The sequence below is a fragment of the Typopeltis vanoorti genome, chromosome 8, assembly GCF_054136105.1.
Source record: "Typopeltis vanoorti isolate ZY-2024b chromosome 8, IOZ_Tvanoo_1.0, whole genome shotgun sequence".
NCBI lineage: Eukaryota > Metazoa > Arthropoda > Arachnida > Uropygi > Thelyphonidae > Typopeltis > Typopeltis vanoorti.
The window spans coordinates 138,065,049-138,091,699 of NC_143556.1; the positions used below are offsets into that span (position 1 = coordinate 138,065,049).

The 26,651-nt window shown below is 32.9% G+C and overlaps 1 protein-coding gene across 3 annotated transcripts in view; it reads right to left on the minus strand.

The window, feature by feature from the left end:
- Positions 1–21,386: 21,386 nt before the first annotated feature.
- The window catches only part of LOC150104378 (citramalyl-CoA lyase, mitochondrial-like), a 284,487-nt gene continuing 279,222 nt past the window's right edge, over positions 21,387–26,651 (minus strand). For all 3 annotated transcript variants that reach the window (XM_090396962.1, XM_090396963.1, XM_090396961.1), the window contains one exon: positions 21,387–23,335. In XM_090396962.1, coding sequence (XP_090253088.1) covers positions 23,228–23,335 — 108 coding nt within the window. In that variant the 3' untranslated portion in view covers positions 21,387–23,227. The remainder of the gene's footprint in view (positions 23,336–26,651) is intronic.

Here is a 26,651-nt window from a genome sequence, read left to right on the forward strand (position 1 = left end):
TCTGTTCCTAACTTTTTATCAAGAAATTCGAAAAATTCCCGAAGATATAGCCTATTATTCAAAGCGGTGCGCAGATCAGAATCAGAGCGCTCACCACTCTCGCTTGTTAGTAAACGTCCTTTATAAATTGGCACGGCTATTTCATTGGAATGAGCAACTGGCCGAATTGCTGAGTCGAGATTTGGATACACAATTTTTTTCTTATTCTTCTTATTATAACCAGAAGTCTGAACTAAACAAAAATAGCAATCATCTACGCGATTTTTCGGTTCAAATCATTGGAATGCCAAAAGCTAATTTTTGGCGTTTTCCCTTGCTCCACTGTCGTAAATTTTCTACACGACTTACACACTTTATTTAGAGCCCATGACTTGTCCTGATCTGCAATTTTTACGTCCAAGTATGCAAAGTACACTTTCTTAATGAAATCAGTGATATTTGTCCTTTGACTGGGAACAGCCTGACTGACTGGTAAAGCTGCCACAAATGTAGCAGAAGGAATCTACACTATTGACACAATTTCGATAGTAGACATGGCGTATTTTCTTCACTGCTGACTAACATGCAATTAACAAGACAAAAAAAAACCAGAGACTTTACTGAAACGTTATAAGCCCTCATCATACTTTCACGATCGACTGATTTCGATCGTTCTTTGTCCGCTATTACGCAGATAGCATTCATTTGTTTTAGGCAGTTGTCATCGCCTACTTTTCATCACCTAAATGTATTAGGTCGGTTATCGGCCTCTCTCGCATTCAAAGCGCCAGTACGTGCCATTGCATTTATTCTTCTACTAACAAGCGAGAGCGGTGAGCGCTCCGATTCTGATCTGCGCACCGCTTTGAATAATAGGCTATATCTTCGGGAATTTTTCGAATTTCTCGATAAAAAGTTAGGAACAGATTTTTAAAAGTACATACTTTCAGAAAATAATATTAAAAAATCGAATTTTTTGATCCTCTAAATAGTACTGCCTCCTTAAAACTATCAAAAACTTACAAATTAGCAAAAAGAAAATGCCATAGAGGAAAAACCTGATGTGATAGAGAAAAATGGGTTTGATATTTGAAATCAGCGCACCCATATTAGTAAAAAACAAGTGTCAGATCATAATCAGCAGAAAAAAAAATTTTTTTTTTGTTGGCCAGTGTAATTTCCAGTATTGAGAGCACATTTTAAGATAACAAATTTAATAAAATACAGTTTTATTAAATTTTAGGTTGTCTGTAAAATCGGAAGTCCGTTAAATCGCGAATCTTAGGAATAGAATCGAAAATAAAACACTTTCAGTGGTACAGTATTAATATATTTTAATGAGAAAATTTTTATGTAAATACTATTTTACCGAGGATTGGGCTTGAAAAAAGCATCAAGTTTCAGTTGCTTTCCACTTTTATACTGTTTCTTAATAATTAATGATCGAAATTACCGAAAAAATGTTCATAATAAGCATTCACCTCCAGATTAGATGATGTCATCCATGTGTTCTCTAACCACTGATAGTTTTGGAACTGCCTCTTCTTCCTCATTGTCAACCTCCTGATCATCCCGTAGAACATCTTCAGCAATCTCTTCCTGGCTGAGAATTTGGTAGCCTCAGTTGATGTCTAGCCATGTTCAATGTCATTCTCACTGAAATTATCACCAACTTGCATCACACTTTCAAGGAAATTAGAGGTTTCAAAACCTCTGTAATTGTATTCTAGTTCACTCCCATTCAGTAACTTGGTCTAGCCATTAGCCAATGTTGTAGTCTTTATCTCCTTCCAAATGGCAGCAAATTAAAGATGGCAGACTTGAAGTTGTATGCACGCAAATTTTGAAGTGTCCTGGCTCCTCTTGTATCTTCTTTGGGATCGTTTTTGTTCTCTAAGAGACAACCATAACCTCTTCAAGAAACTTCTTATACACAGGCAACAATGACTCCCTGGACTATACGCTGTATTATAGAAGTGGTGTTTGGAGAAAGGAAGATAAATTTTCAAATTATGTCCACTGAATCAGGGTCCGTTAAATTGAGTTGACTGTATAAACCTACAAGTTTCGTAATTTGTCACACTTACATCGCTGGGGGATATTAGCAAAAGTTATACAGAAAAGAGACTAGAAACAATTAATTACACGTATTAAGATGTTATCAGAACTTCAGAATTTGCACATATAAAGAACCAGAATAAAAAGGTTGGAAGAATGCTAGTTGCTACTGTCATGTTCTATAGCGTCGCATGTATTGTATCCTAAGTCTGCGACGGTTTGATTTTTAATGAAAGCAGACTGAACTTGGTGTAGGATTAAGCCTTGATTTTTGTTATATTATGTGGGAATGTGCAGTATTTCTGAGGCTTTCTTGAACTTTCATGAAAAACAGTTATGATCAATAAATATATAAGGCTTTTTGTTGGTTGCCAAGCTACTTGATGGCCTATGGTAGTTGTATGGGATGCCAAACCCGATTCGTGCTGTCTTCTTTTTTTCAACGTTTCTTACATGTTTGGAGATGTGGATCTCCCCCAACCTTCCCATTTGGCCTACATAATAAATGCCACAAGAGCCTCATGTAACAATCTGGAGATTTCATGCAATGTAAAAAAAGCCACTTTAATGTTGTACTCACAGAGCAATTTTGACACTTTATCTGCAACATTCTTGATGTTAATCTTTAAAGGTACCTGTGGCATGATTATTATAAATAATAAATAACATGATAACAATGGTAATTAACTTGAATAAAATTCTTTCTTTTAAGGTTACACAGTGGTCAGCATTCATAGTTAGGAATTTATGGAGACCTAACACACGTGTTAAAATAATTACTTTACTTAATATTAGGAAACTAACATTCGAAGTTTCAACCTCTGTACTGAAGTCATCAGAAAAATATATATGTATAAGAACCAAGCTACATGCTACTGCACTATACAAAGGTAAAATGAATCTAACTGTTCATTAGTCTGACCTCTTGTAAAAAAACTAAATTAATAATATTAAATTAAAAAGAAAAAAAATTAAATTAAAAAAAAACTTAAGTATAAAAATGAATTAAAATAAAAAAATAAACACATTAAATATTTTTTTTTAAATAAATTAAAAACAGAACTACATTAAACATTTCTAAAGTCCTCTTGTATTGAAATTTTCTTCTGGGCTTGTTCCGGTTGCTATAAGAATTGCAGATGGGTTCTCCACATTCTTGGAATGATTAATCTATCATTTTTGTTCAGGTTTGGATGATGTTTCAGCATTTCACAGGCATCTTTGAATTTTCTCCCAAACCAGGTTTTGGTGCGATGTAGGGACTTGGTGCCTTTTATTGACACCAATTCTATGGTATCATATCATACCATTAGAATTGACCGCTTTTCCTTTATCTGCTTTCAAAATAGATATATTGTTATATTTACTTAATGAAACTAGCACCCAGGTTTCAGCACTTGATAAATTACATGGAGGTAATTTGCTTTTAAAAAGTGAAGCAGCAACTCCAAAGCATAGTTTATTAGCATCTTCGCTGGAAAGTCCTGACAGATTGTGTTCAATGTTATGCATCTTGTATGCTCTATCTCGTAATGTTTTAATCATGCCTATCTTTTGTAATGGATGACAGTGTGAAGCAGCATGTTCCTATGTTCGAACACCTCAGGATTCTTCAACAGACTGCAGGGTTCCAATCCCTTATATTTCTGGCATCTCAGAACCAATTGGTAGAATTTTGTAGTAGTATCATCTCATTCCCACATTTTTTCCAGTCAACAAAACTTCTCACCTGTTGCCATCTACAAAAGACAAACTGGCACCTCTATCATTAGCTGACATTTACCAGATACTGTGTGAATGTAATCTAACGTACTTTGGACAAACAGGCAGTTCTGTAGAAAAAAAGAATTAATGAACATTAATATTATATCGAATACATGAAACCTCAAAAGTTTGGTCTGGCACAACATGGTACTGACACTAAACACAATATCCAGTGGGATAAAGCTCATCTTCTCTATAGATGCAGATTTAAATATGAACACCTTTTCAAAGAAAGTTGCAAAGCCCTTTTACATCAGCCAAATCTGAATCAGAATGATTCTCCCCCCCCCCCCCAAAGTTTAGGAGATTCTTATCATATGTAACCATCAAAAATAGTTGTTTAATAAATTTTTTAATAATACTAATTTCTAGCATGCAGCAACAGTTTTTACTTGGTAAACCACCAATTGCTGTATGTACTTTGTAATCTGGTTCCTTTGAATTAACTTGAATGAAACGGAAGTACAGATATTTCGTACTGAAGATACTGTCATTTTCAGTACGAATTATCTGTACTTTCGTTTCATTCAAGTTAATTACTATGGTTATCATGTAATTTATTATTTATTCTTAATGTTAGGTAGTAGCATGATTGTATTCTTAAAAAAATCTCAAGTACAGGAGTTGCATTAAGAATTTTGCTGATTATCTTGGGTTCATACCATTGAGGGAAATATTATGCCTCAGGTGGTGTAGGTCTTCATTCCTACTAATTGATGTACTGGACATCTTGTATGCTCTTATCTCGTAATGTTTTAATCATGCATATCTTTTGTAATGGATGACAGTGTGAAGCAGCATGTAAAAATCTTTTAGTTGTGGTAGGTTACACAGACCATCACATAGTTTGACAAAAAACAAAAAATGCCTTATATATCGATCACAGTTGTTTTACAAGAACGCCTCTGAAATGCTGCACATCCCCACACCAAGTTTGGTCTGCTTTAGTAAAAAAATCAAACTACCGCAGACCTAAGATACAATGCGCGTGATGCTATAGAACATGACAGTAGCAACTAGCATTGTTCCTATGTTTTTATTCTGGTTCTTTATTTATATGTACAAATTCTGAAGCTCTAATAACATACTAATCTGATAACTAATCTCTTTTCTGTACAACTTTTGCTAATACCCCTGGACAATGTAAGTCTCATAACTTACAAAACTTGTAGAGTTATATTTTATTAAACTTGTTATTTATCTTAAAGCGTGTAGTTTCAATACCGGAAGCTATCTATAGACAATTATAGTGTCAGTTTAATGTTTTGCTTTTGGTAGTGGTTGTTGCATCCAAAGCAACTAAGGCTATGAGGAATTATGTCAGTTTTGCGGAATGAAAAAAAAAAAAACTAATTTCCAGGAGGGAGAAACCTTCATCCTCTGTATGACACTGGCTGACTCATCTTCATGCATTTTAGACTAAGGTCATTCATTGTCAGCAGAATGTCATATTAATGGAAATTTAATGAATTACTGGATTATTTTTTGACACTTAACTTGATGTATTATTGATTTTATCAAGAATTTGACAAGTTCAATTTCAGATGATGAGCTTGGAGCAAACAGGTAATTATATGTCACAACTAGCAACATAAGTGAGGGATAACTACTAGGAATATTTTACTTAAAAAGGAAAAATGTACCATAATAGGCTGCAACAGAAAGTTCTCATTATCACCCTTGGATAATTTTTATATAATGTATTTTGAATAACAGTTGTGTATTTTCCCCCAGTTTCATTGTTGGGTGACATTTTACTGTTCATTTATCAACTGCAATTGAACTTGAATAATGTCCATCACTATCAGATGTATTTATTCAGGGTGTGCTATCTATGCGGTGCACACCAACGGAATAGCAATATCACCAATATATTTTTACATTTATTTCTGTTAAAGACTCCCCTAATTGTTTCCTGACTTTGCATAATTCCTAAAATTAAACACAATATCCTAATGCTTCACGCCGATGAACCTTTTTGATGTGTAAATGTTGCATCACATTTGCTTTAAATAACTCAGGTGTGTGGTCACAAATATGGACACCTTTGAACAGATGCATAATGGATCAAATTCTTAGCATTCCAGTGGTTTTAAACCACCTAGAAAGTGAGGTAGTGCGTGTGCTGAGACATTAGTACTCAGAAATCAGTGGTTGTGATTGGTTATTGTGTCAACCAATCCAATTGAATGCTGTCATTTTTCATGAGTTGCTGTTTTTGTTTTCATCTGTTTTGCGTGCCTGAAGTGTGAACTGATGCATTTAGGACACTGATATAGACAAGTATATAATTTTCTATAAATAGTTTATAACTTTTTTTGCCCATATTTACAATGGGAAAAGTGTTGATGATCTACTGAATGTCCTGTTTTCTGCCAGAGCTTTTGCAGATTGTATGATTGTAGTCGAAGGAGGTAAACCTTTTTTTATTGGAAGTTTTTTTCACTTGGTTAGACTATAAATTATATATTTAGTTTAATCCTTTATCCGAGTGTAAGCAAACAAAGTTTCTGCCTGAAGTATCTTCAGGACTTGGGCAACTTGTGGCAAAGGTGGACTGACTTCACAACACCTGCCTTAGTATTCCATAATGCAAAACACATCTCCTTGCGGACATGTATAATGCTATGCATTATGGGAAGGATCACTACTACAAGGTGACTTAATAGAGCCCTGGCACTATTAAGAAATAGTGCCAGGGCTCTACCTTGGAAACAAAAATCCAGAGCACGAAGTGTGGCATTATTATTATTGCTAACATTGACGTGTGGCAAAGGTGGACTGACTTCACATCACCTGCCTTAGTATCCCATAATGCAAAGCACATCTCCTTGCGGACATGTATAATGCTATGCATTATGGGAAGGATCACTACTACAGGGGTGTAGCCCTAAAAGAAATAGTGCCAGGGCTCTACCTTGGAAACAAAAATCCAGAGCACAACGTGTGGCATTATTATTATTATTACTGCGAATGTAGATGCAGGTCATCGCCTTGTTTTCTAAAATGAAAATGACAAGAGCGGCAAGCTGCTATTTTTTGACTGAAAGCTGGAAATGCATTATAAGTCTCATTATTATAATTCTTATAATTTATTATAATGAATTTAAAAATTTTGATAGTTTTAAAAAAGTACCAGGGCCACGACTACAACCCTGGATCACTACTCAATAAAGGTTGAAACCGGTCTGGGTATGATCATTCCCATAATGCATAGCATTATACATGTCCACAAGGAGATGTGTTTTGCATTATGGGATAGTAAGGCAAGTGATGTGAAGTCAGTCCACCTTTGCCAAAAGTTGCTCCAGTCCTGAAGATACTTTAGGCACAAACTATGTTTGCTTACACTTAGATAAAGAATTAAACTAAATATATAATTTATAGAGGTAAGCCTTGTCCTCCTGTTCCATATTACACCTTTAAGTAATTCAAATATACCAACCAAATACAGTTAACTCTTGAACAACACAGGTTTGAACTGTATGGGTCCAATTATATGCAGATTTTTTTCAATAAATATATTAGAAAATTTTTTGGAGATTTGTGACAATTTGAAAAAACTTGCAGATGAAATGAGTAGCTTAGAAATATCGAAAAAATTACAAAAATTAGGTATATCATGAATGCATAAAATAGATGTAGATACTAGTCTATATTATCAATTACTACCATAAAGTATACACAAATCTATTATAAAAAGTTAAAATTTATCAACACTTATGCACACAAACACTTGCATACTGCACATGGTGCAATATGCAGTATTAACTCATAACTGCATAAAATTAACTGTTATTAATTAGCATAAAATTAATTTTATAATGATTCATTCAATATCTATAGGCTACCAATAAAGCAATCATATCACTGCATGAATTATTATACCTGTAAATAAATATGAATTTCTTTTTCACATTATCTTTTTATTTTCGATGTCTAGTGTTAGTAATACATGTAACATGTACTGTGTTTTGTATCATATAAGACAATATTATGTAAGTACTAACAGGCAGAAGATTTGTCTTATATACAGATGACGTAAACTTATGGTATCGATAAATACAGTACAGTACTGTAAATGTATTTTCTCTTCGTTATGATCTTAATAACACATTCTTTTCTCTAGCTTATGTTATTGTAAGAATACAGTATATAATACATATAACACACAAAATATGTGTTAATTGACTGTTATGTTATCGATAAGGCTTCCAGTCAACATTAGGCTATTATAGTATTCTTCTTCATTATTGTTTTCTAATACATTTTAAAACAAACACATTGTTCCCCACTCTAAGCAGATTTGGTTACAATTAATTGGAAAATTAAAGTATTTAAAGTTATCCTATTATTAATTGCATTGGACCAATTAAGGTGAGCACTGATGCACTATTAAAACTTTCATACATTGATAAGAATGCAATCATATGGTCAAATTGATATGAATTTTGTAGCATGAGTTGCATAAGTCACATCCAACTGAAATGGGCACGGGACGCCACTGATCACTATATAAAATTCATTACTGAAAAAGAATCCAGTTGCCATTCCTTGCTTGATTTCTCTCAGTTCTGTACACTTTTCACTTAACAGAAAAACCCACTTTTGTGGGAAGATATATTTTAACAATTCCAATTCTCCAGTTAATCAGAAACTTATTATTATAAAACATCAGTTTATCAAATAAAAGGTATCCGGAGAGTTCATCGAAAAACAGTTTACCGAAAGACAATTCATCGAAGCCAATTCATCGAACAACAATTCATCGAAAAAGCAATTCACCGAATAAACAATTCATCGAAAATCAGTTTATCGAACAACAATTAATCGAAAAAGCAATTCATCGAAAGACAATTCCCCAAAAAAGCAATTCACCGATGAGCAGTTAATCGAAAAGACAATTCATCGAAACGCAATTGATCGAAAAACAACAATTCATCGAATATACAGTTCACCGAAAAATGAATTATAAGGCGTGTGGGGGCAAAGATGTGTGTGCAATTTTTTTTTTTTTTTTTTTTTGTTTTGGATTATTTTGAGAGGTATTTTATATTATTTGAGAGGTATATATATCTTTTTATTATCCTACTATTTATAACTATTATTTATCCTACTTCGTTCGGAAAGCGAATTTTTGGCGGGGCATACTGGTTGCAGTGAATGATATCCACTGAGGCGGGTATAGTTGAGATGTTAAAAGAACATTTCATAAAGGGATTTCATCTTCGTGAAATTTTTTAGCTCATATTCTAACCGTTGATGAAACATGGCTTCGTCACTATGACCCAGAGAACAAACAACAGTCAATGGAGTGGAGACACAAAGGTTCTCCATGGCCAAAGAAGTTTCGAACCAAACAGTCAGCAGGGAAAGTTCTTGCCATTGTCTTTTAGGATATGGATGGTGTAATCCTTACCTTACCTCAAGAAAGGTGAAACTGTTACAGCAGCTCTGAAGGAATTGAAGGAGGTACTGAAGGAAAATCGGTTCGAGAAACTAAGCAGAGGCGTGTTACTTTTGCAGGATAATGCACCTGCTTATGAAATCCAACAGACAATATACGACTTGGGATTTCAATATCTACCTCAAACACCATATTCACCAGGACTGGCCCCAGGGCCAACCCTAGAAATTTTGTCGCCACGTGCAGTAGCATATTTTTCCGCCCCTTCCCCTTAAAAAAAACTATTTTAATGACGTCTTAAAAGCCATGATATTAATCTAGGCTTCAACATCTCTGATCATAAATTCTAAATAGCAGCATTAGCTAATAAAAATTCATACGTTAATGAAAAAGGATCATAAACTATATTTTTTACAGAGAGAGAGAGAGATTTGCTCTTAATGTGCAGTATAATAAAATGATTCGAAACGTGTTATTGTACTTCGGGATCTTTTAATTTTTAAAGGGGGGGGGACACAAAAATTTTGCACTCAGGCGGCGCAAACCCACGGAACGGCCCTGAAGATCAGTCACTAAGAGTTGTGTAGATTCTAGTTAATTGTTAAGAAAAGTTAATTGCTCTCCACATGTTTACTTGTGGCACCAAATAATGAATGAATGATTCCAGGAAAAACAAAAGTTTCTTTTCCAGGCATTAAAAAATACACAGCCTATATATTTACAAATAAATGAATTGTAAGAATAAATTGCTGGTAGACAGTTTCATTTCCTGATCATGTTATCAGGAAATGAACGTTTATGCTAAGAAAGAAGATATATATATATATATATATATATATATATATATATATTCAAGATACCAAGTAATTTTATATTAACTTTGTTTTAATCCTATTTCCCAAGTAAGCAAACAGACAAGAAAGTCAAGTTTGCGCCTGTAAGTAGTGCAAGTCCAAGGCAACTCTTGGTAGTGCCAGTCGAGGCATAATATATATATATATTAGTTAATTAGTTATTAGTATTATACACACTAAGAAAAGTGATCAGAACTTTATCCACCTTTACCAAGAGTTGCCTCGATTGGCACTACCAAGAGTTGTCTTGGACTTGCACTACTTGCAGGCGCAAACTTGACTTTCTTGTCCGTTTGCTTACTTGGGAAATAGGATTAAAACTAAGTTTATATAAAATTATTTGGTATCTTGAATACATAATATACCCAAGTTAAAAAACGTTATATATATATAGTTCTGTAGTACGCAAGTTTACATTACTGAAATACATGAACTTAATTAAGAAAGGAATATTAGCCACATTTTTTTACATAGAGAAAGCAAAGCATTCACTATGAAATTTCTTCACGTACCATGATGCACGGATGTCAAAAATAGACTGGACGTATAAATGCTTGTAATCTTTTTTTTTTTTTACTAAATTTAAAAAATTAAAATAAACATCGATATTTCTTAGGCAACCAAAACGAAACGAGAGAGAGTGTTCGCTATGAAATAGTAAATTGACGGAAAGAAGAATAAACATCGATATCGCCCTATCTAAGTAAACTCAAAGAGACCACACATAAAAATCAGAATTACATTAGTTGGGATGTCTTTCTAAATATAAAAAATGAATTCATTTACGGCGCCATACCATTTTTGCAGAAAATGTTGTGATATTTTCAGCTATTTTGCCTAGTTAAAGTTATGTTTGCAGCTTAGCATCATTCTACATGTCTAGAAAGAGTGATATCTAGTGTTAAGGGAAAAAACAATAAATTGATAATTTCGAATGACTGCACAGGAGCCCTCAACTATCGCGAGAAAGTGCAGTTTCTGTGGACATCTGACCTATGGTTCAAATCTTTGAACGATAGTTGTTTCAGATGTCGAATAAACTGTAGATTATTAAGTGTGTGTGGTGTTTTCGTTTTCTTCCCAACAGTAACCCTACCGGGAGGTTATTTATTGTTTATCGTATGACAATCTACATAAAGTTATAAAAGTACATTTACAAAAATGGGTACAGATATGTAAAAAGTAAAATAAAAAAAAAGTGTAAATGATAAATAATTACAATAAAACAGGCAGTTACACGTTTGACGGACAGCGCACTTATAAGTTAAGATCATGTTCTCTGATCCAGTCTATAGAAGGCGGTGTCGCCTCTAGGAAGTCGCTCCTTTGACCTGTATATGCGCGAAGACTGCACTCAATGCAAATATGATGGATTGATTGGTTCGGGTGTCCATAGTCACACTCCGGTGAGGGAATTTTCCTCCACTTGTACAGAAAGCTTGCACATCTTCTATTGCGTACGAATCCTGTTCACTGTTATCCATGTCTTTCCAATTCCAAACCCGGGATACAGGGGCACGCCGGCCATATGTGCAATGTGTGCGACGCACACAGGCGCCAGGATAGTAAAGGCGCCAAAGAGGAGGAAATACTTTAAAAAAAAACGTTTTTTTTAAGTGATTTTTTTATTGGAGGGGAGGATAGGAGCGCCAACTAAAGTTTTGCACACAGGCGCCAGACACTACTGGCGCGCCCCTGCTGGGATGTTGAGGCAGCAACTATCAAACTAAATTTTGAGTTGAGCATTAGTATTTATGCTCCACACTCGTTTCCATTAATTTTTAGTATTTTAATTAATCATTCTCAGATGTTTATCTTCACGAAGAGTGAGCTTTCTTGATTTCAATCTGTTAAGCTATAGTTTTGATATGTCATTATGTATAGGCAATACAGTATTTCTGAGTACTTTGTCATGTTCTCGTGAACAAGCATCACTTCTTAGATTTGGTGGTATTATGTTGCTTAGCATTGTAAGCCAATAAATAGGAGTTGTTTTAATGGTTCCAGATATAAGTCGCATGGTGCTGTTAAGCTGACCGTCAATTATCAATGGTAGTATAGCTCCTGTATATATTGTTTTCAGGGCTCATTGGCCTAATCCCTCAATCTCAATTTTCAATCTCTTGTTATCCTAGGTATTTTAGCTGACTGGCTACCTCGAGAACTTCGACCTTTGGAAAGACCGTTATGGGTCGTTTTGATTATTTGAGACAGATGTGGAGTATTTTAGTCCAGCGCTTCCCAAACTGTGGGCGCGGCCCCCGGAGCTGTTAGTTTTGTTGAGAAGTCTCAGATATAAGTTGCATTGTGCTGTTAAGCTGACCGTCAATTATAATTGACGGTCAGCTTAATTGTTTATTTATGAATAATTGTTTATATATGAATAATTATTCACTTAAAAGTGAATAATTATTCATGTTGCGGAAAAGGTAGATAATAGATAATATATTATTCATAAACTGTTATTTGTGTTTCTTTCTGGTTTATCTTTTAAAAGTTCTTATATTATCACATTTTTGAAATCAATGGCTGAAATCAACAGTTTCACCATTGAATATAAAGTTGCATCGTAAACGAAGAATTTAAAGAATTTTTGTAGAACGCACTTAGAACTTTTACTAGATAGCTCCAAGCATCACAGTTTTCCATAGTGTCAATAGCAATGGGAAACCTAGGGCATACCGCCTTTTCGCAATTAAGAAAGAAATGTAATCAAAAATTATGAAATTAGCTCAGATTGAGATTTTAATGAGATACAACTACATATCCTATTCTGTGCAGTTAAAAGAAATCGTAAGGAGAACGCTGAAGTTATCACAGATATTTAATATATTTAACATTTAATTTCATTTCCATCTCCTAATGGGGTATTAAGGTTGAAGTTATTTCCATTGTCGAAGTTCCTTCAGAATTCAGAATTTTTGTAGAATACACTTAGAGCTTTCACTAGAAAGCTACAAGCATCACAGATTCCATAGTGTGGCCCATATATTTATTTATTTATTTATTTATTATATTAAAAGCAAGCAGGCCAGAAGAACATATTTAATATTCACTTAGACATTACACAGTCATCGAAGGCTTAGTCCATTCGGCCGAAGCATATTTATGCCACAGATGTTTGCATATGGAAAGACATTAGTGTGAAACCCATAAAATTCAAATGAAGAAACTACACATATGGCATCCTCGAAAACATTTAGTTGTTTAGGAATATACCCTAAGATAGCAGTTTGAGAGCGATCAACCACAAACAAAACAAGAAACCAAAAAAAGTCGCATCACGAAGCTGCAGACAAAAACTCAAAATAATTAACACAAACAGAAATCTTGAATGTTTAATTTAATGCGACGGATTTCACGCCCGTTTGTATCTTATAGCTTGATTTGATTTTTAATAATTTGTAAAATTATTAAAACTACACTTTCAACTTGTGAACTACACTTTCCAGTTGTCATGGCGGATAATCAACAGCTTATAATATAATATATATAATATAGTATAATTATATGTAATATAATATAATAATATATATGTGAAAAGTTTTTTAACTTGGGTATATACTATGTTAAAGATACCAAGCAATTTTCTAAACTGGGTTTTAATCCTTTTTCGCAAGTAAGCATACAGACAGATTAGTGAAGTTTGCGCCTTAGGTAATTTCAGGTTTGAGGCAGCTCGTCGTAAAGGTGAAGTAAGCTCTGATCACTTTCCCTTAGTATCTCCCCTAATGATAATAATCCTCTAATGACCACATGTAATAATCCAAAACAGGAAAGAGAATTGGTATACAAATGCATTGTTTAAAATGAGTAAATTAAAATGAATAAATAAATAAGGATGCACTAACAAAGATTATCGGGAACTAGAAGACTAGATTTCAGAAAAATAGATAATAAAAAGAAGTATAGAAAACAACAAAAACGACTGTCTTCAGTTTACAATGTAGAGTAATACTGCTTAAGAAACTTGCGGTGTTATGTTTTGAATAGTATTCCAAAATAAATGCACATTATTGCAAAAATTGAAATGTAACATAATGTATAATATAATACGTATAATAATATATATAATATATGTCACTGAATAATTGTATTTCCTTACTAATTCTCATATGATTAATTTATTATCAGTATACGAAAGTTGCTGGTAATTGCAATTACATATGGAAAATAACGGGAATATAAAAGTAGGGCAAGTTTATTACATTATACATATTATAAAAGCAAGAGAAAATGCATCACTACCAGCCTAAGTGTAAATAAGTCACTTAAACTGAATGAAAATGGAAAAGTTATTTGGAAAAAAAAAGTTCAGCAAAATCAGATAACATACATATAAACTATATGATTCATTTACAGTGTAATATCATATCACTGAAAATCAATCCGCGCGGTTAGCCTAGTGGCTATGCGCTTCGCAACCGTACTCCTGGGGAAGGAGTGTCCTAGGTTCGATTCTCGTCAATGACGTGAGGAGCTTAAGGAAATATCCAATTGTCTAGTAAATTTTCTGGAAAGCTCCATTGAGGGATCTTGGGCGTGGACAGCAGGGTTTTTTCCACCAGTTTATCTGGTAGTTTTCATCCCGCAAGCAGGCAAACCGGTCCAGTGAACATACACGGATTACAGTCAGGAATACTGACCCAGCCATAGGTCTGATTCCTCATCTGTTCCGGAGCCCGGATAAAATTTTGGGGGGAATGAGATGGTACCGTACCTCCTCATAAAGGGGACTCACGGCCGTGTATCATCATACGATTATTATTATTACTGAAAATCGATTAGTTTCAATACTTGGTAAATAAATTTGTTGACAAAAATGATAAATTTGTTGGTAATAGGAATTTTTATCTACAATATTGATCTTAGCATAAAGATGATAACTAAAATATTTAAATAATATAAAAAATATTTAAGATGCGCATGCAAATATCTTGTCTAATTTTAGTTCTTGGCTAATTCTCTACAAATGATATGTGTATGTATACTTGTAAATTAATAGTAAACAGTTATGTAAATTGCATAAAAATGAAAAAAAAAAAAATAGAACAATTTCGGCTTACAGTAGAGGTCAATTTTTTTTTTTTTTTTTTTTGCATATTCTTAAATAGTTTAAAGTTCCACATTGGGCAGGAATGAAGTCTGCTGACTTGGAAGGTAAGATACAAATTGAAGTACAGGTAACTCTCGTATAACGCGGATGTTAGGTTCCACAAAAATACCGCGTTGTATAAATCGCGTTATGCGAGACTCAAATCACATAGAAAAAGTAGGTTTAGGTTCCCAAATCGTTTTTTTCTTTTTTTTTAAGATTATAAACAATGACATATTCAGGTAATTCATGTAAGTTAAGAAAACATAAACTATGCAACAAATACATAGTAAAAAATTATAAAAATTATAAATTGTATGTATACTTCATAGATGTTCTTTATTTATATATGCAATAGTTCTTATTGTATACTTCGGCTGGTTTAGTTATGAATTCAAGAAGTCAGTAATAAGACCTTGCTTACCACTATGCTACAATTTTTTATTAAGTTCATAATACGGAACTAAACAAATATCCAATTGTCTCGTAAATTTTCTGGAAAGCTCCATTGAGAGATCATTATCCATAAAATAACTTTCTTGCCAAGTCTAATCCTATTGCTAATTTCTTTAAACTGAATTCTTTAACGGACTCATCACAATCATAATCTTTGGCAGAACTTTCCCCGCCATTTGATTCGACGTCATCTTTTAATTGTACCAGTTCCTCCTCGTTTAACCCCCCCCCTCAACGGTCAGGACGTCTATAGGCGTCCAGATAAATCTGGATACGATGAATGCTATCTGTTGAAGTTATAAGAAGTGCAATTCGGCCAGCATATCCATTAGAAGGTGTGATAAACCCTCCCGCTGAAGAGAACAGTTAATGGGATTATCTCACGCTCATAGCTGCATCTCAGTTGTCTATAACAAGGAATGCAGTTCCTCGTTCTATGCTGGGTAACTGAATCCTAGTTATATTGGATAAACTAAAAATATAGAAATTATTTTTATTTTCTCTTTTTCTTGTACAAAGCAATTTTAATGCCTGGACAAAATAAAGGTTCTTGCATAGTTTCTTCATTTAAATATTGCCTTACCTTGGAACACTAATTTCAATTTTATTTATTTTTATTTTTTTGCTAATTTTTTTCTAATCGCTTACTCCACAAAACATTTTCTTTGTTCTCGAAAAAAAATAATTCACGATAGTTATTTGATATATTTGAATTATTTTTGAAAAAAACAGGCTGCGGAGGTTCAAGATTATGTTATATTTTTGTTCAAAATCATGTTTTGAAGATTTCCTGAAGGACGTGCTTGAGCGACTCTGCTTTATAGAGAATAAAATGAAATTCTTTAATCATATCACTAATTTTTTTCTTTATATTGTGATCTTTTTGGTTTCCCTGTATAATTGGTCATTACAAAATGAAATTAAAGGTTATGATTTAAATTGATATGTATGTATTTTCTGCTAGTTCAGATATACTAATTGTATCAGATGTTATAATGGCAAAAATAGTAAGAAAATAATCATTTACACTTTCCTTCCAAAACACAAAGAAAGGACATTGTAAATTCACCCAATGAAAAAGAAAATATTACATATTTTTCTTGTTGACTGATTTTTTTTTTTTTTTTTTGTAGTACAAAGAAGAAATTACTGCCCATAAGATGGTAGAATACAAGAGGGCAAAAATCTGTAGATTGATTACATTATAACTAATAGAGATATGTCAGAAAAAAATTATTTATGAAAGAGTTCTAGCATCAGCAGATTTATTAGACGTTATTACTCTTGTATAAATATTTTTTTCTTCCAGTTTAGATACATGGCATTGTTGTATTTACATTAAAATGATTGGACATGTTTCCCCAAGTGATTTACGTTTGTAACAGTTGTTTTGCGAACGATTTATAAAATAAATTCTCTGAAATATCTGCAGATTGAATAAGTCTATAACCCCCCGCCCCACCAAAAAATAAGATTATGCATATGTTCCTTTTCTTTCAAAAACAATTCAAATCTTCTTTTTCAAGATAATTGAAAGAAATAATTTATAATTTTTCGATAATAAAAATGAAACTGATCATTATAAATTAAGAACTTATTTTAGATAAATACTGTATCAGCCTGTGAAAGAAATGTCTATATTTATTTCTATGTTAGGATGTCTACTAATCAACAATTGAAAACAAAACACGACATTCTTGATGTAATTCGCACTACAGCTTGAGGCACTTTAGTGTCCCTTCTGGCTAAGTGTCCTCTCTTTTCTTTCTCAGTAGCACCCAGAGTAATCTAAGCCTTTACCCTTTTCCTCCAGCTAAGAGGATTACTATCAAATATTTCTAAGACGTAGTATTTCTAAGACGTATTTTACTTCAGAAATAGCAACCAGCATCTGAAGTAGAAGTAAAAATATTTAGATTATTTTAAGAAAAAGAAACAAAAATCTGAACTTTCTACTGAACTTTCTTTTGTGGTATGCATATAAGCAGTTTTACACGTTGAAAAAATAGCATAGTGTTTCTAAAATTTCAAATAATTTCAGCAGACAGTAGAACAGTTGATTTTAGATGGCAAAGAAAGAGTACAGAATTAGAATCTGCACGGTACAACAATATTATTCTCTTATTTCTTTTGTCAAAATGGTAAAATGAAGTAAGAGATTTTGAATACTATCTGGAAACTTTTCAAACCTGTAGAAATTTAGAGTGGTTATGTAATCGAATTGCAGGAGAGAATAAGGAGGGGAGAGGGGCGTAAGCATTAGAAATTCTTCAAAATAAGCATACATTTTGAATCATTCTGTATATGATATCCTTCATATTATATTTTCAACATATCTACAATGGTTACGCACTGGATATTATCGTAATATGCATCCTACAAGAAAAAAAAAAAAAAATATATATATATATATATATACTCTCATATAAATCCAGTATAAGTCTGCTTGCCTAAATAAACTGAATAAATGCTGTATTAAATTTGGTATAACAATCAACAATAAAAAGACGAAATGTGAACTGCATCCTGAATGGAGAACTTACAGAAGAAGCATAATATTTCAGCTATTCAGGCACAATTTTTAGTAAAGTTGGCAAATTTAAAATTTTAAATATGGAAATAGACAACAGAATTAGCAAAACTGGTATGGTAGGAAGGAAAAAGAACAAAGTTTCATGGAATTAGAGAAATTATTCAAAACACTAAAACTAGCTGTATACAAGACAGTGTTCGAACCAGTTTTAAAAAATTATGGATCTGAAAGCTGGTTTAGAAAAAAAAACACTATCAGTCTAGAGACCGCAGATATTAGAGAGAAAGATTAGAAGCGTGAATAGAGGGCATCAATGGCAATATCATATTAAAAACAATGATATGAGGAAAGAACTCAACATTGCTAGCATTGAACAATTTGTTAATCTCAATACATTAGGTTTTTTTTATTTTATTTATTTATTTTTTTACTGTCAGCAGCGCTTATGTCTTATCAATAATAGAAGATCTCAAAAATAAAAAAATGCTAATATTTTGTTGTAAATCAACTTCTTATAACACAGAGAAGTATTCATTTTTACTCAGGAATTGATAAATTTTTACTACTTCTGTTTTGTCCGATGAAAATGTCCATGTACCATTAAAGAAACTTTCACTTCAACAGATGCTATAATGCAGAAGCCAGAAAAACAGGTGGCTTTGTTTAACACTGAATACGGTAAAAAGACATTTATGTATTGCGATGGCAAATAAGTTTGTTCAGTTTATGCGTTAGTAAAAGTTTACGCCTTTACGAAATTTATCTTCACTGCATTTACTTTTCATATCGGTATCAATGCAATATCATTTCAATTTTCTAGCGAATAACATTTTCAGCGAATTTTTTCTGCAATCAATAGTTCGCGAGATGAATTTTTCTGATTTTTCCTCGCGATGAATTGTTCGGACACGAACATAGCCATATGTAAAAATCGGAAAAAGTAATCATTTGGGAAAATAACTCTTTTACTTAATTATTTATACACAAATATAAATATACGCAAAAGAAGAAATCCATCGGAATCAAATCGGGACTGCGCGGTGGCCACAAGCAGTGGGATACGCGCAGTCACCATAATGTGGAGTTGCTCCATCATGTTGGAAAATGAGGCCCTACACATTCTCAATCTGGGGAAACACAAATTTCTCTAGCATATTTAGGTATGCCACTCTCGTAATCGTCTCCTCATGGAAAAAATGGCTCAACAATGCGATCATGCATGATCGCATTGTTGAGCCGTTTTTTCGAACCAACTCGAAAATTCCAAATCAGAAAACTCAACTTTAAGAAACATCTCATCTCTGGAAAATGGAAGACCACAAAAAAACTTGGCGTGAATGTATAAAAAAAAGTTCTCCATCCTAAACTTATTTTCATCAAAACTGCAGAAACCGAGAAGAGAAAAATTCTACAGCTCATTTAATGAAATTGCTGAAAAGGACTTCAGCATCCTACGTTTATCAAGGATGTCAAGTGCAAAATTTGGTAGAACGAATTTCTTAGCCTATTCCTCCCCTTATTAACTGCAATTACATGTTTTCGAGGTTATTCGGGAGATAAGTGCATGCGGTACTCCTGTCTTCCCTACAGATAAATCGCTAACTGTACAATGAAGCAGGATGTACACTTACATTAAATGCTCTAAAATGCAAGAAAATAATTATTACGTTTCAATGACCGCTTCCATATGATGTCTGTATCATGAGTAACGTTCCACATTGTTACTGAACATTTTCTAAACAATAGTTTGCAAGAAAAATGACTTTTCGATGAATTCTTTCATAATTCATCGAAAATTTTTCGGTGAATTGTTTTTTCGATGAATTGCATTTTCGACGAATTGTCGTTCGATGAATTGTCATTCGAGGAATTGGTCATTCGATGAATTGCCTTTTCGACGAATTGCCATTCGTTAAATTGCCGTTCGGCGAATTGTTTATTCGGCGAATTGCTTTTTCGATGAATTGCTGTTCGATGAATTGCATTCGGTGAATTGTCTTTCGATTAACTGTTTTTCGATGAATTTGCAGGTAACCAAATAAAAATATGCTGTACATCATTATATCTAAAGAATATAAACACATCTTGACAGTCTCTGCTTTAATGGCTGCAATGTTTTTGCATTCATGAAGGTATTAACAAGTTGCATCAGAAAATGTCCACTGTATAACCACCATTCATATATGTGAAAGAATCTCTGAAAAGATCATCTTTGTTTAAAAAAAATTAATTATGGTCTCATTCAGAAGTTTACAGGATGTGAATTTGTTCATATACTTTAAATTTGTACAGATTCAATGGCAATTCTATAGAAATTAGAAGTGAAAAAAAACAAAAACAAAAAACAGTGATCTTCTGCATGACTTAACTTTCAGTTAACCAGCTCTTGATTGGGTCAGTGTATCAACTGACTTCTGGTACAGCATCATGTAATTGTACTTTCAGTTATCCAATCCTTCATTTATCTGACTGCATGAATTGGTTCCCACTGAACTTGGGGTTGGGGATTACTGTACATCCCATTTACCAAAATGAAAATTAAGGACTGTAAATCCTGCCTTAGCTATGAGCTACACAACAACTGAGAAATACACATGATCTTATTATATTGTAACTGTTTCAGAGTTACAAAGAATTCTGTGTAGACTTCTTACATCATCTGAACCTAAAAAAAATTATTCTTGTGTCCATCTCAAAAAATATGGGAAGCTGTCATCTGCAACAGGAACATGAGTGTGTTTATTTTAAAAAACTGAATTTGTTATTTTTTAAGCAACATTCACCATACCTCTTATTAGATCTTGCTTTGGCTCTAAGACCATTTTCTTAGCTGCATCCTATGCATTATTATACAAATGCCTGAGACCAAATTGCTTCCTAATAGCTTCCGTAAGCTTATATCTATCTTGGTCTGATGATGCTAGTTAACAACCGTGAGCAAATTGTATATAAGCAGGTAATAAAATGCTATTTTTTTTTAATTTATTATTTTTTTATATTTATTTTTTCTTAAACTCATGTCTCTTCTGTTAAAGAAATAACTCACTGCAAGTTGAAACTATTTGAAGACTTTTTCTTTATCACACAAATATTTTCTCTTCAATGGCAGTACTCCTTGAGCAAAACTAAAACGTGTGTTTTAAAAATGTCTATATATTTAAAGTGTATCAAAAGATGAAATTGTTAACATGTATTGTTATATGACTTACAGAAGCAATTAAAATTAAAAATGTCAAGGAATTTAGCATGAATCATATTTATTAACTGAACTAAATATACATAAAAGATGCAATCAAAGCATTAAAATTACAATAAAAGTTTAATCTTTCTAAAGACAAGCATGTAAAGAATATTAAGGCACTGCAGAATAAAAGTGAAAAATAACTGCTTGAAAGCATAACTCCTAAGCAAAACGACTATTTTGTGCTAGACTAAATGTTCTTGCCAGTGGAGTCAACTCATTATAATAAATTTACAGAGACCAAAAGAATATTTTAGGATAGAAGTGGAATATCTGGTGAAATCTTGTTTCCTTTAACTTAACATTAATGTGGTGGAAATATGGCTGAAACTTCGTGGAAGCTTGTTACAAATGAGTGATTTCATTATAGTTAAAGTTGACTGCACAAGAAACCACTAAAATAAAAGATAAATTGTTTAAACAAGTAAGGAATGATTTCAAGGCAATTACAAATGTGGTAGCATTTGTAGAAAGCTTTTTTGCTTGTTTATAATGTAATGTAAATTATTCTAGACAAGAAATTATATTCTTGTTTTAATTCTTCACCCAGTTGTGAGTAAACATACTTTGCATGTGAGGTATCTTCATGATATCACATATAACATTTATTACATAGAAGTCGTTATTGGTCTAAGAGACTATTTTTAGAATCAGCATCAACTCTGAAGCACTCTCCCAACCTCAACAAGTATGGTTGCATTAATTTACCAAAGATCTGGGAGACTGTCATTTTGAGACCTGATAGAATGACTTTTCTGAATTAACTTTATGGTTATCCTTCCCACAGAGTGCACCATATAAAGACATTAGTTCTGTTTAAAGTTAAAATTTGAACTGTTTTCCACAATTGCTTAGTTCTGTGCTATTATGTCTCTCACAGTTATAATTGTACTCAGATGCTGCCAGGTAGAAAACCAGCGAATATTTGTAAGTTTATTAAATTTATTTTTTCCCTCTCTTGGTGTTGTTTATATCATGAAGTATTATTATGAATAATCAATGACATGGAAGCCCTTCGATACATATAATCAGTGTAATCGTGAGATATGTCATGTGCAAATCTTTATTTGCTCAAAAAACAAGAATATGATTTCTTGTCAAGCATAACTTACTTTGTAACCAAGCAAAAAACTTTATACAACTATCTTCAATCCAGATTGTTTTAATAGCATAGTGATGCAATATTTTGTTATCTGAAATGGAAGATATGACATGCATTGGTTCTCAATATCTCCACGGCTCTAGCTCCCATCATTGGGAGATGTGCAACACTTATATGCATTCTAGTCATGAAGAACTTCGTGCATAAACTTTTGTTTGCTCACACTTATGTGGGCAGGATAACCATAAAGTTATTTTAATTTAGAGATGTTTAGGTCTCAAAAGTATTAAAACATGGAGCATAATAATTTTTTGTGAAGTATAATTTACGACAAGTACAAGCAATCAATTCCCATATATATACATAAGTGAAGGGAAGAACTATTGTAGCACCTACACTTTTGTGTTCAAACTGTATATGGAAGGAATTATCTTTCAGTTTCCATTACTTGTTTTTTCTACTTCTTTACGATTTCAGTTAAATTGTGAAACTGATTTTGGTATCTGAAGATGTAATTTTTATACCATTATTGAATATATGCATGTGTGTGTGTGTGTGTGTATAAAAGTTTACAATATAATATTAATGCATGCATAGTTTTTATCTAGCTGACTTTCATAAGAGGAAGAACAAAAGAAAAGAATGGCCTAAAAATTAGATCATTCTCTAAAATGTCCAACAAATAACTCAAGAGCATTAACTTGCACAATGGAAATCCTGATGACTTTCTAGTTTCTTTTACTTGTTTTTTGTACTCCTCTTTATTGATTCAGATAAATGAACTATGTTTTCAGCTTGCAACAACAGAGGTTTATCTATCATTTCTCCTTGAAATGTAAAGGCACCCTGAAGAAGAACAGTTTTGAATATAAATAATAAAATACAAAAACATCTTTAAAACATCCTGTCTTTATACTTTAAACTTTTCCAGTTTTTATATTATCAGTAACATTAATTGATTCAGATAAATGAACTATGTTTTCAGCTTGCAACAACAGAGGTTTATCTATCATTTCTCCTTGAAATGTAAAGGCACCCTGAAGAAGAACAGTTTTGAATATAAATAATAAAATACAAAAACATCTTTAAAACATCCTGTCTTTATACTTTAAACTTTTCCAGTTTTTATATTATCAGTAACATTAATTCCATGATGTTATTCAGAAAAAATAAATATATATTAATCTAAAAACTACCAACAACACACACAAAGTGCACAAAATTAATATATTTACTGGTCTTACTTCATGCCAATTTGAGTATCTTCACCTATTAAAACTAAATAATGCTATTATTGCAATGAGTTGTTTTACATTAACTTAATCCACTGAGGATTCAGTAATAACTCCATATTTTCTACTATATAATTTTCACATTGCATACAAAATCACAAAAAAAAATGGCTCCCTTTAACTTTCAGTTATATGAAATCATAATTTGACACACACACACACTTTTGGTATTTCACTGTGTGTGCCTGGGTGTAGGAGACATATTGTAGAAGAGGCATGAAGAATGTCTCTTGTGCATCACATCTGTAGACAAAGACAGAGGTAAGATATAAGAGAATGTGAGGAAGAGATAATATACAGGAGAGAAATAATGAAACAGAAGTGCTGTGTCTGCAGAAGAAAATGAAGAAGTGAGTAACAGGCAAGTAAATGTGCTAGAAAAAAGAATAATGGATAGAAATGAGATGCAGTGGATGAAGAGCCACATTTCCTTCACAGGCAATGTGAAGGATAATTAGCAAAGAAAATTTTTTGGTGATTCGGAGTGTACAAGACAAAAGTGTGCATGTGTGTGCGCACACACAAGGAGTGCTTGATTGGGTGTACAACTGAGTATGTTACTCATGCAATGAAGTGGCCTGATGTGGATAAAATCATAGTAGTGGTTGGTACATTGGTTTCTAGAGTAGTACAAATAAAAATTAGAGATGGTTGCAAGAGAAGAACAAAGGTACAGGATTTTAAGTATGTTGCCAAGGTTTGATAAACGTATGTGAAGAGTAAAGTGAACATATGAATAAAATAGCCAGGATGTGTGGAAAGAGTGTCTTGGAGTTTGAGGATGTTTAGGTGTTTGGAAGGAATGTGTTGCATTTGAATGAAGATGGAAATGATTATTTAGAGAGGCTACAGTTTTGCAATAAAGTGAATGTGAACCAGAGATTGTAATGTTGTCAATGGTGGAATGCAGAAAATGAATTTTTGTCCATATCTGTATGAATTTAGTGATGTAACTGAATTTTTATTGATAAGCTTAAGCAAATAATAATCTAATCTAGAAATAAAGCAGAAATCAGAAAGAGCATCCTACTTGGATGCTCTTTCTGATTTAATAAAATAAATAAAATAAATAAATAAAATAAAAAATCAACATTAGGCTGTAATCTAAATGGTCCCAAAGTACAAGTGACATTCACAATATACTTAGAAGAATTATTATTGAGGAAGAGATCAAAAATGTCTCGAGAATGCTTAGGATTATCTGGAATTCTCTAAATGTTGTTCATGTGCTCACTGGTAATACAGTCATACCCCAACTTACGTGAATCTGGAGTTACGTGGTTTCTTATATGTATGTATTCCCATCCTGCTTCATGTCTCACCACTAGCTGTATCTTATAGGCACTGGCTGCATTTGCCAGTGTTGCACATGCTGTGAACAAGCACTGACGTTTTTCGCGCGGTCTCCATTCATAGACAATTTTAGTCTACAAACCTTGCGATGTATAATGTTATGTTCTTGATAAAAATTTTATCACATAAAAAATAATAATGTCATCCAAAAGAAGCAAGTCAGATTTTTCTATAGCTAGCAAGAAAAGAAAAACATTGACTTTGAAAACAAAACTCAACATTAAGGATTTTGAAGGCGGAATGAAAATTTGTGAGCTAGCAAAGAAGTTCGATCTACAGGAATCCACAGTAAGAACAATCATAAAAGAAAGGTTTACAAATTTTGGAGGACACAGATTCTAACGAGGAATGAATTGTAGCCACAAGGCAAGGAATAAAAAAAATCATTAGCTTGCTATGAAGAAATTTTGCGTGACAAGAAAAAGACATTATGCCGTCAGACGAATTTATTAGATTTTATGAAACCATCGACATCAAAATAACTTTTTTTTTTTATTTACAAAAAACTACAATTCTGATTATATTTCTTAAAAAAATATAGGTGTTTTTGTGAACCTTTAGTCTCAATTGTATGTTTGTATTTATAAATTACATGCAAAATTATACCCCAAGTTATGCGAATTCGACTTACGTGCTTTTTGTTGATCCTGCCTACCGCATAACTTCGGGGTTTTACTGTAATAGCAAATGCTTTGGATAGTGCAGTTGGAAAAGGAAAGCCAGCTTGAATTGGCATCAAAATTGTTGAGAAAGGCGATCGTGCTCTTAGATAAGAGAGAATGGAGAATATCAAGGAAATATCAAGGAAATCAAAATGTTCTGAATAGCTGATGACATCAAGCGAGTGATAGCAATAACACATCACTGTGATAAAATGAGGCAAAGTTTTAGTGCAAGAAGATAAAAAAGAGGTAATTCTGAGTTGGACACCGTCTTTGATGGAACATCAGATAAACATGTACTCAAACAAAGTGCTGTGGGTGGTAAATGTGCTCTTGAGTTACTACAACAAAGATGTTCTTTGTTGCAGTAACTATCCAAAGTATCTAACTAAATGCACTATCCAAAGCATTTGCTATTATCACCAGTGGTACTCTTCAGTAGTACGAAAAACCTCCATATGAGACTGGCTAACTCACCTTTAGTAGAAAGAGACCAGATAAAGATTAAGATTCCTCACATCACTGATGGAATTGAACTCAGGTCTTTCTGACCAAAGGGCTTCATCTATACTGACTGAGCTATGGAGGTTCCCCACCTCCAATGTATCCTTATATCACAGAAGGTTCACAATAAACAACAGCCAAAGTTTGACAATGAACTTAAAAATCGTTGCTACTGAGAATAATGATCAATTTTGTTATGAAAAATCATTCAGGTAAAAGAGAAATCCAAAATAAAAGGGCAAACATCGTATTTTAGGAATTTCACTTTTTTTTTCATGATATTGATGGCACATGTAAAAAATAAATAAAATAAAAACAAATGAAGATGACTCTTCAACTCACTGATTATAG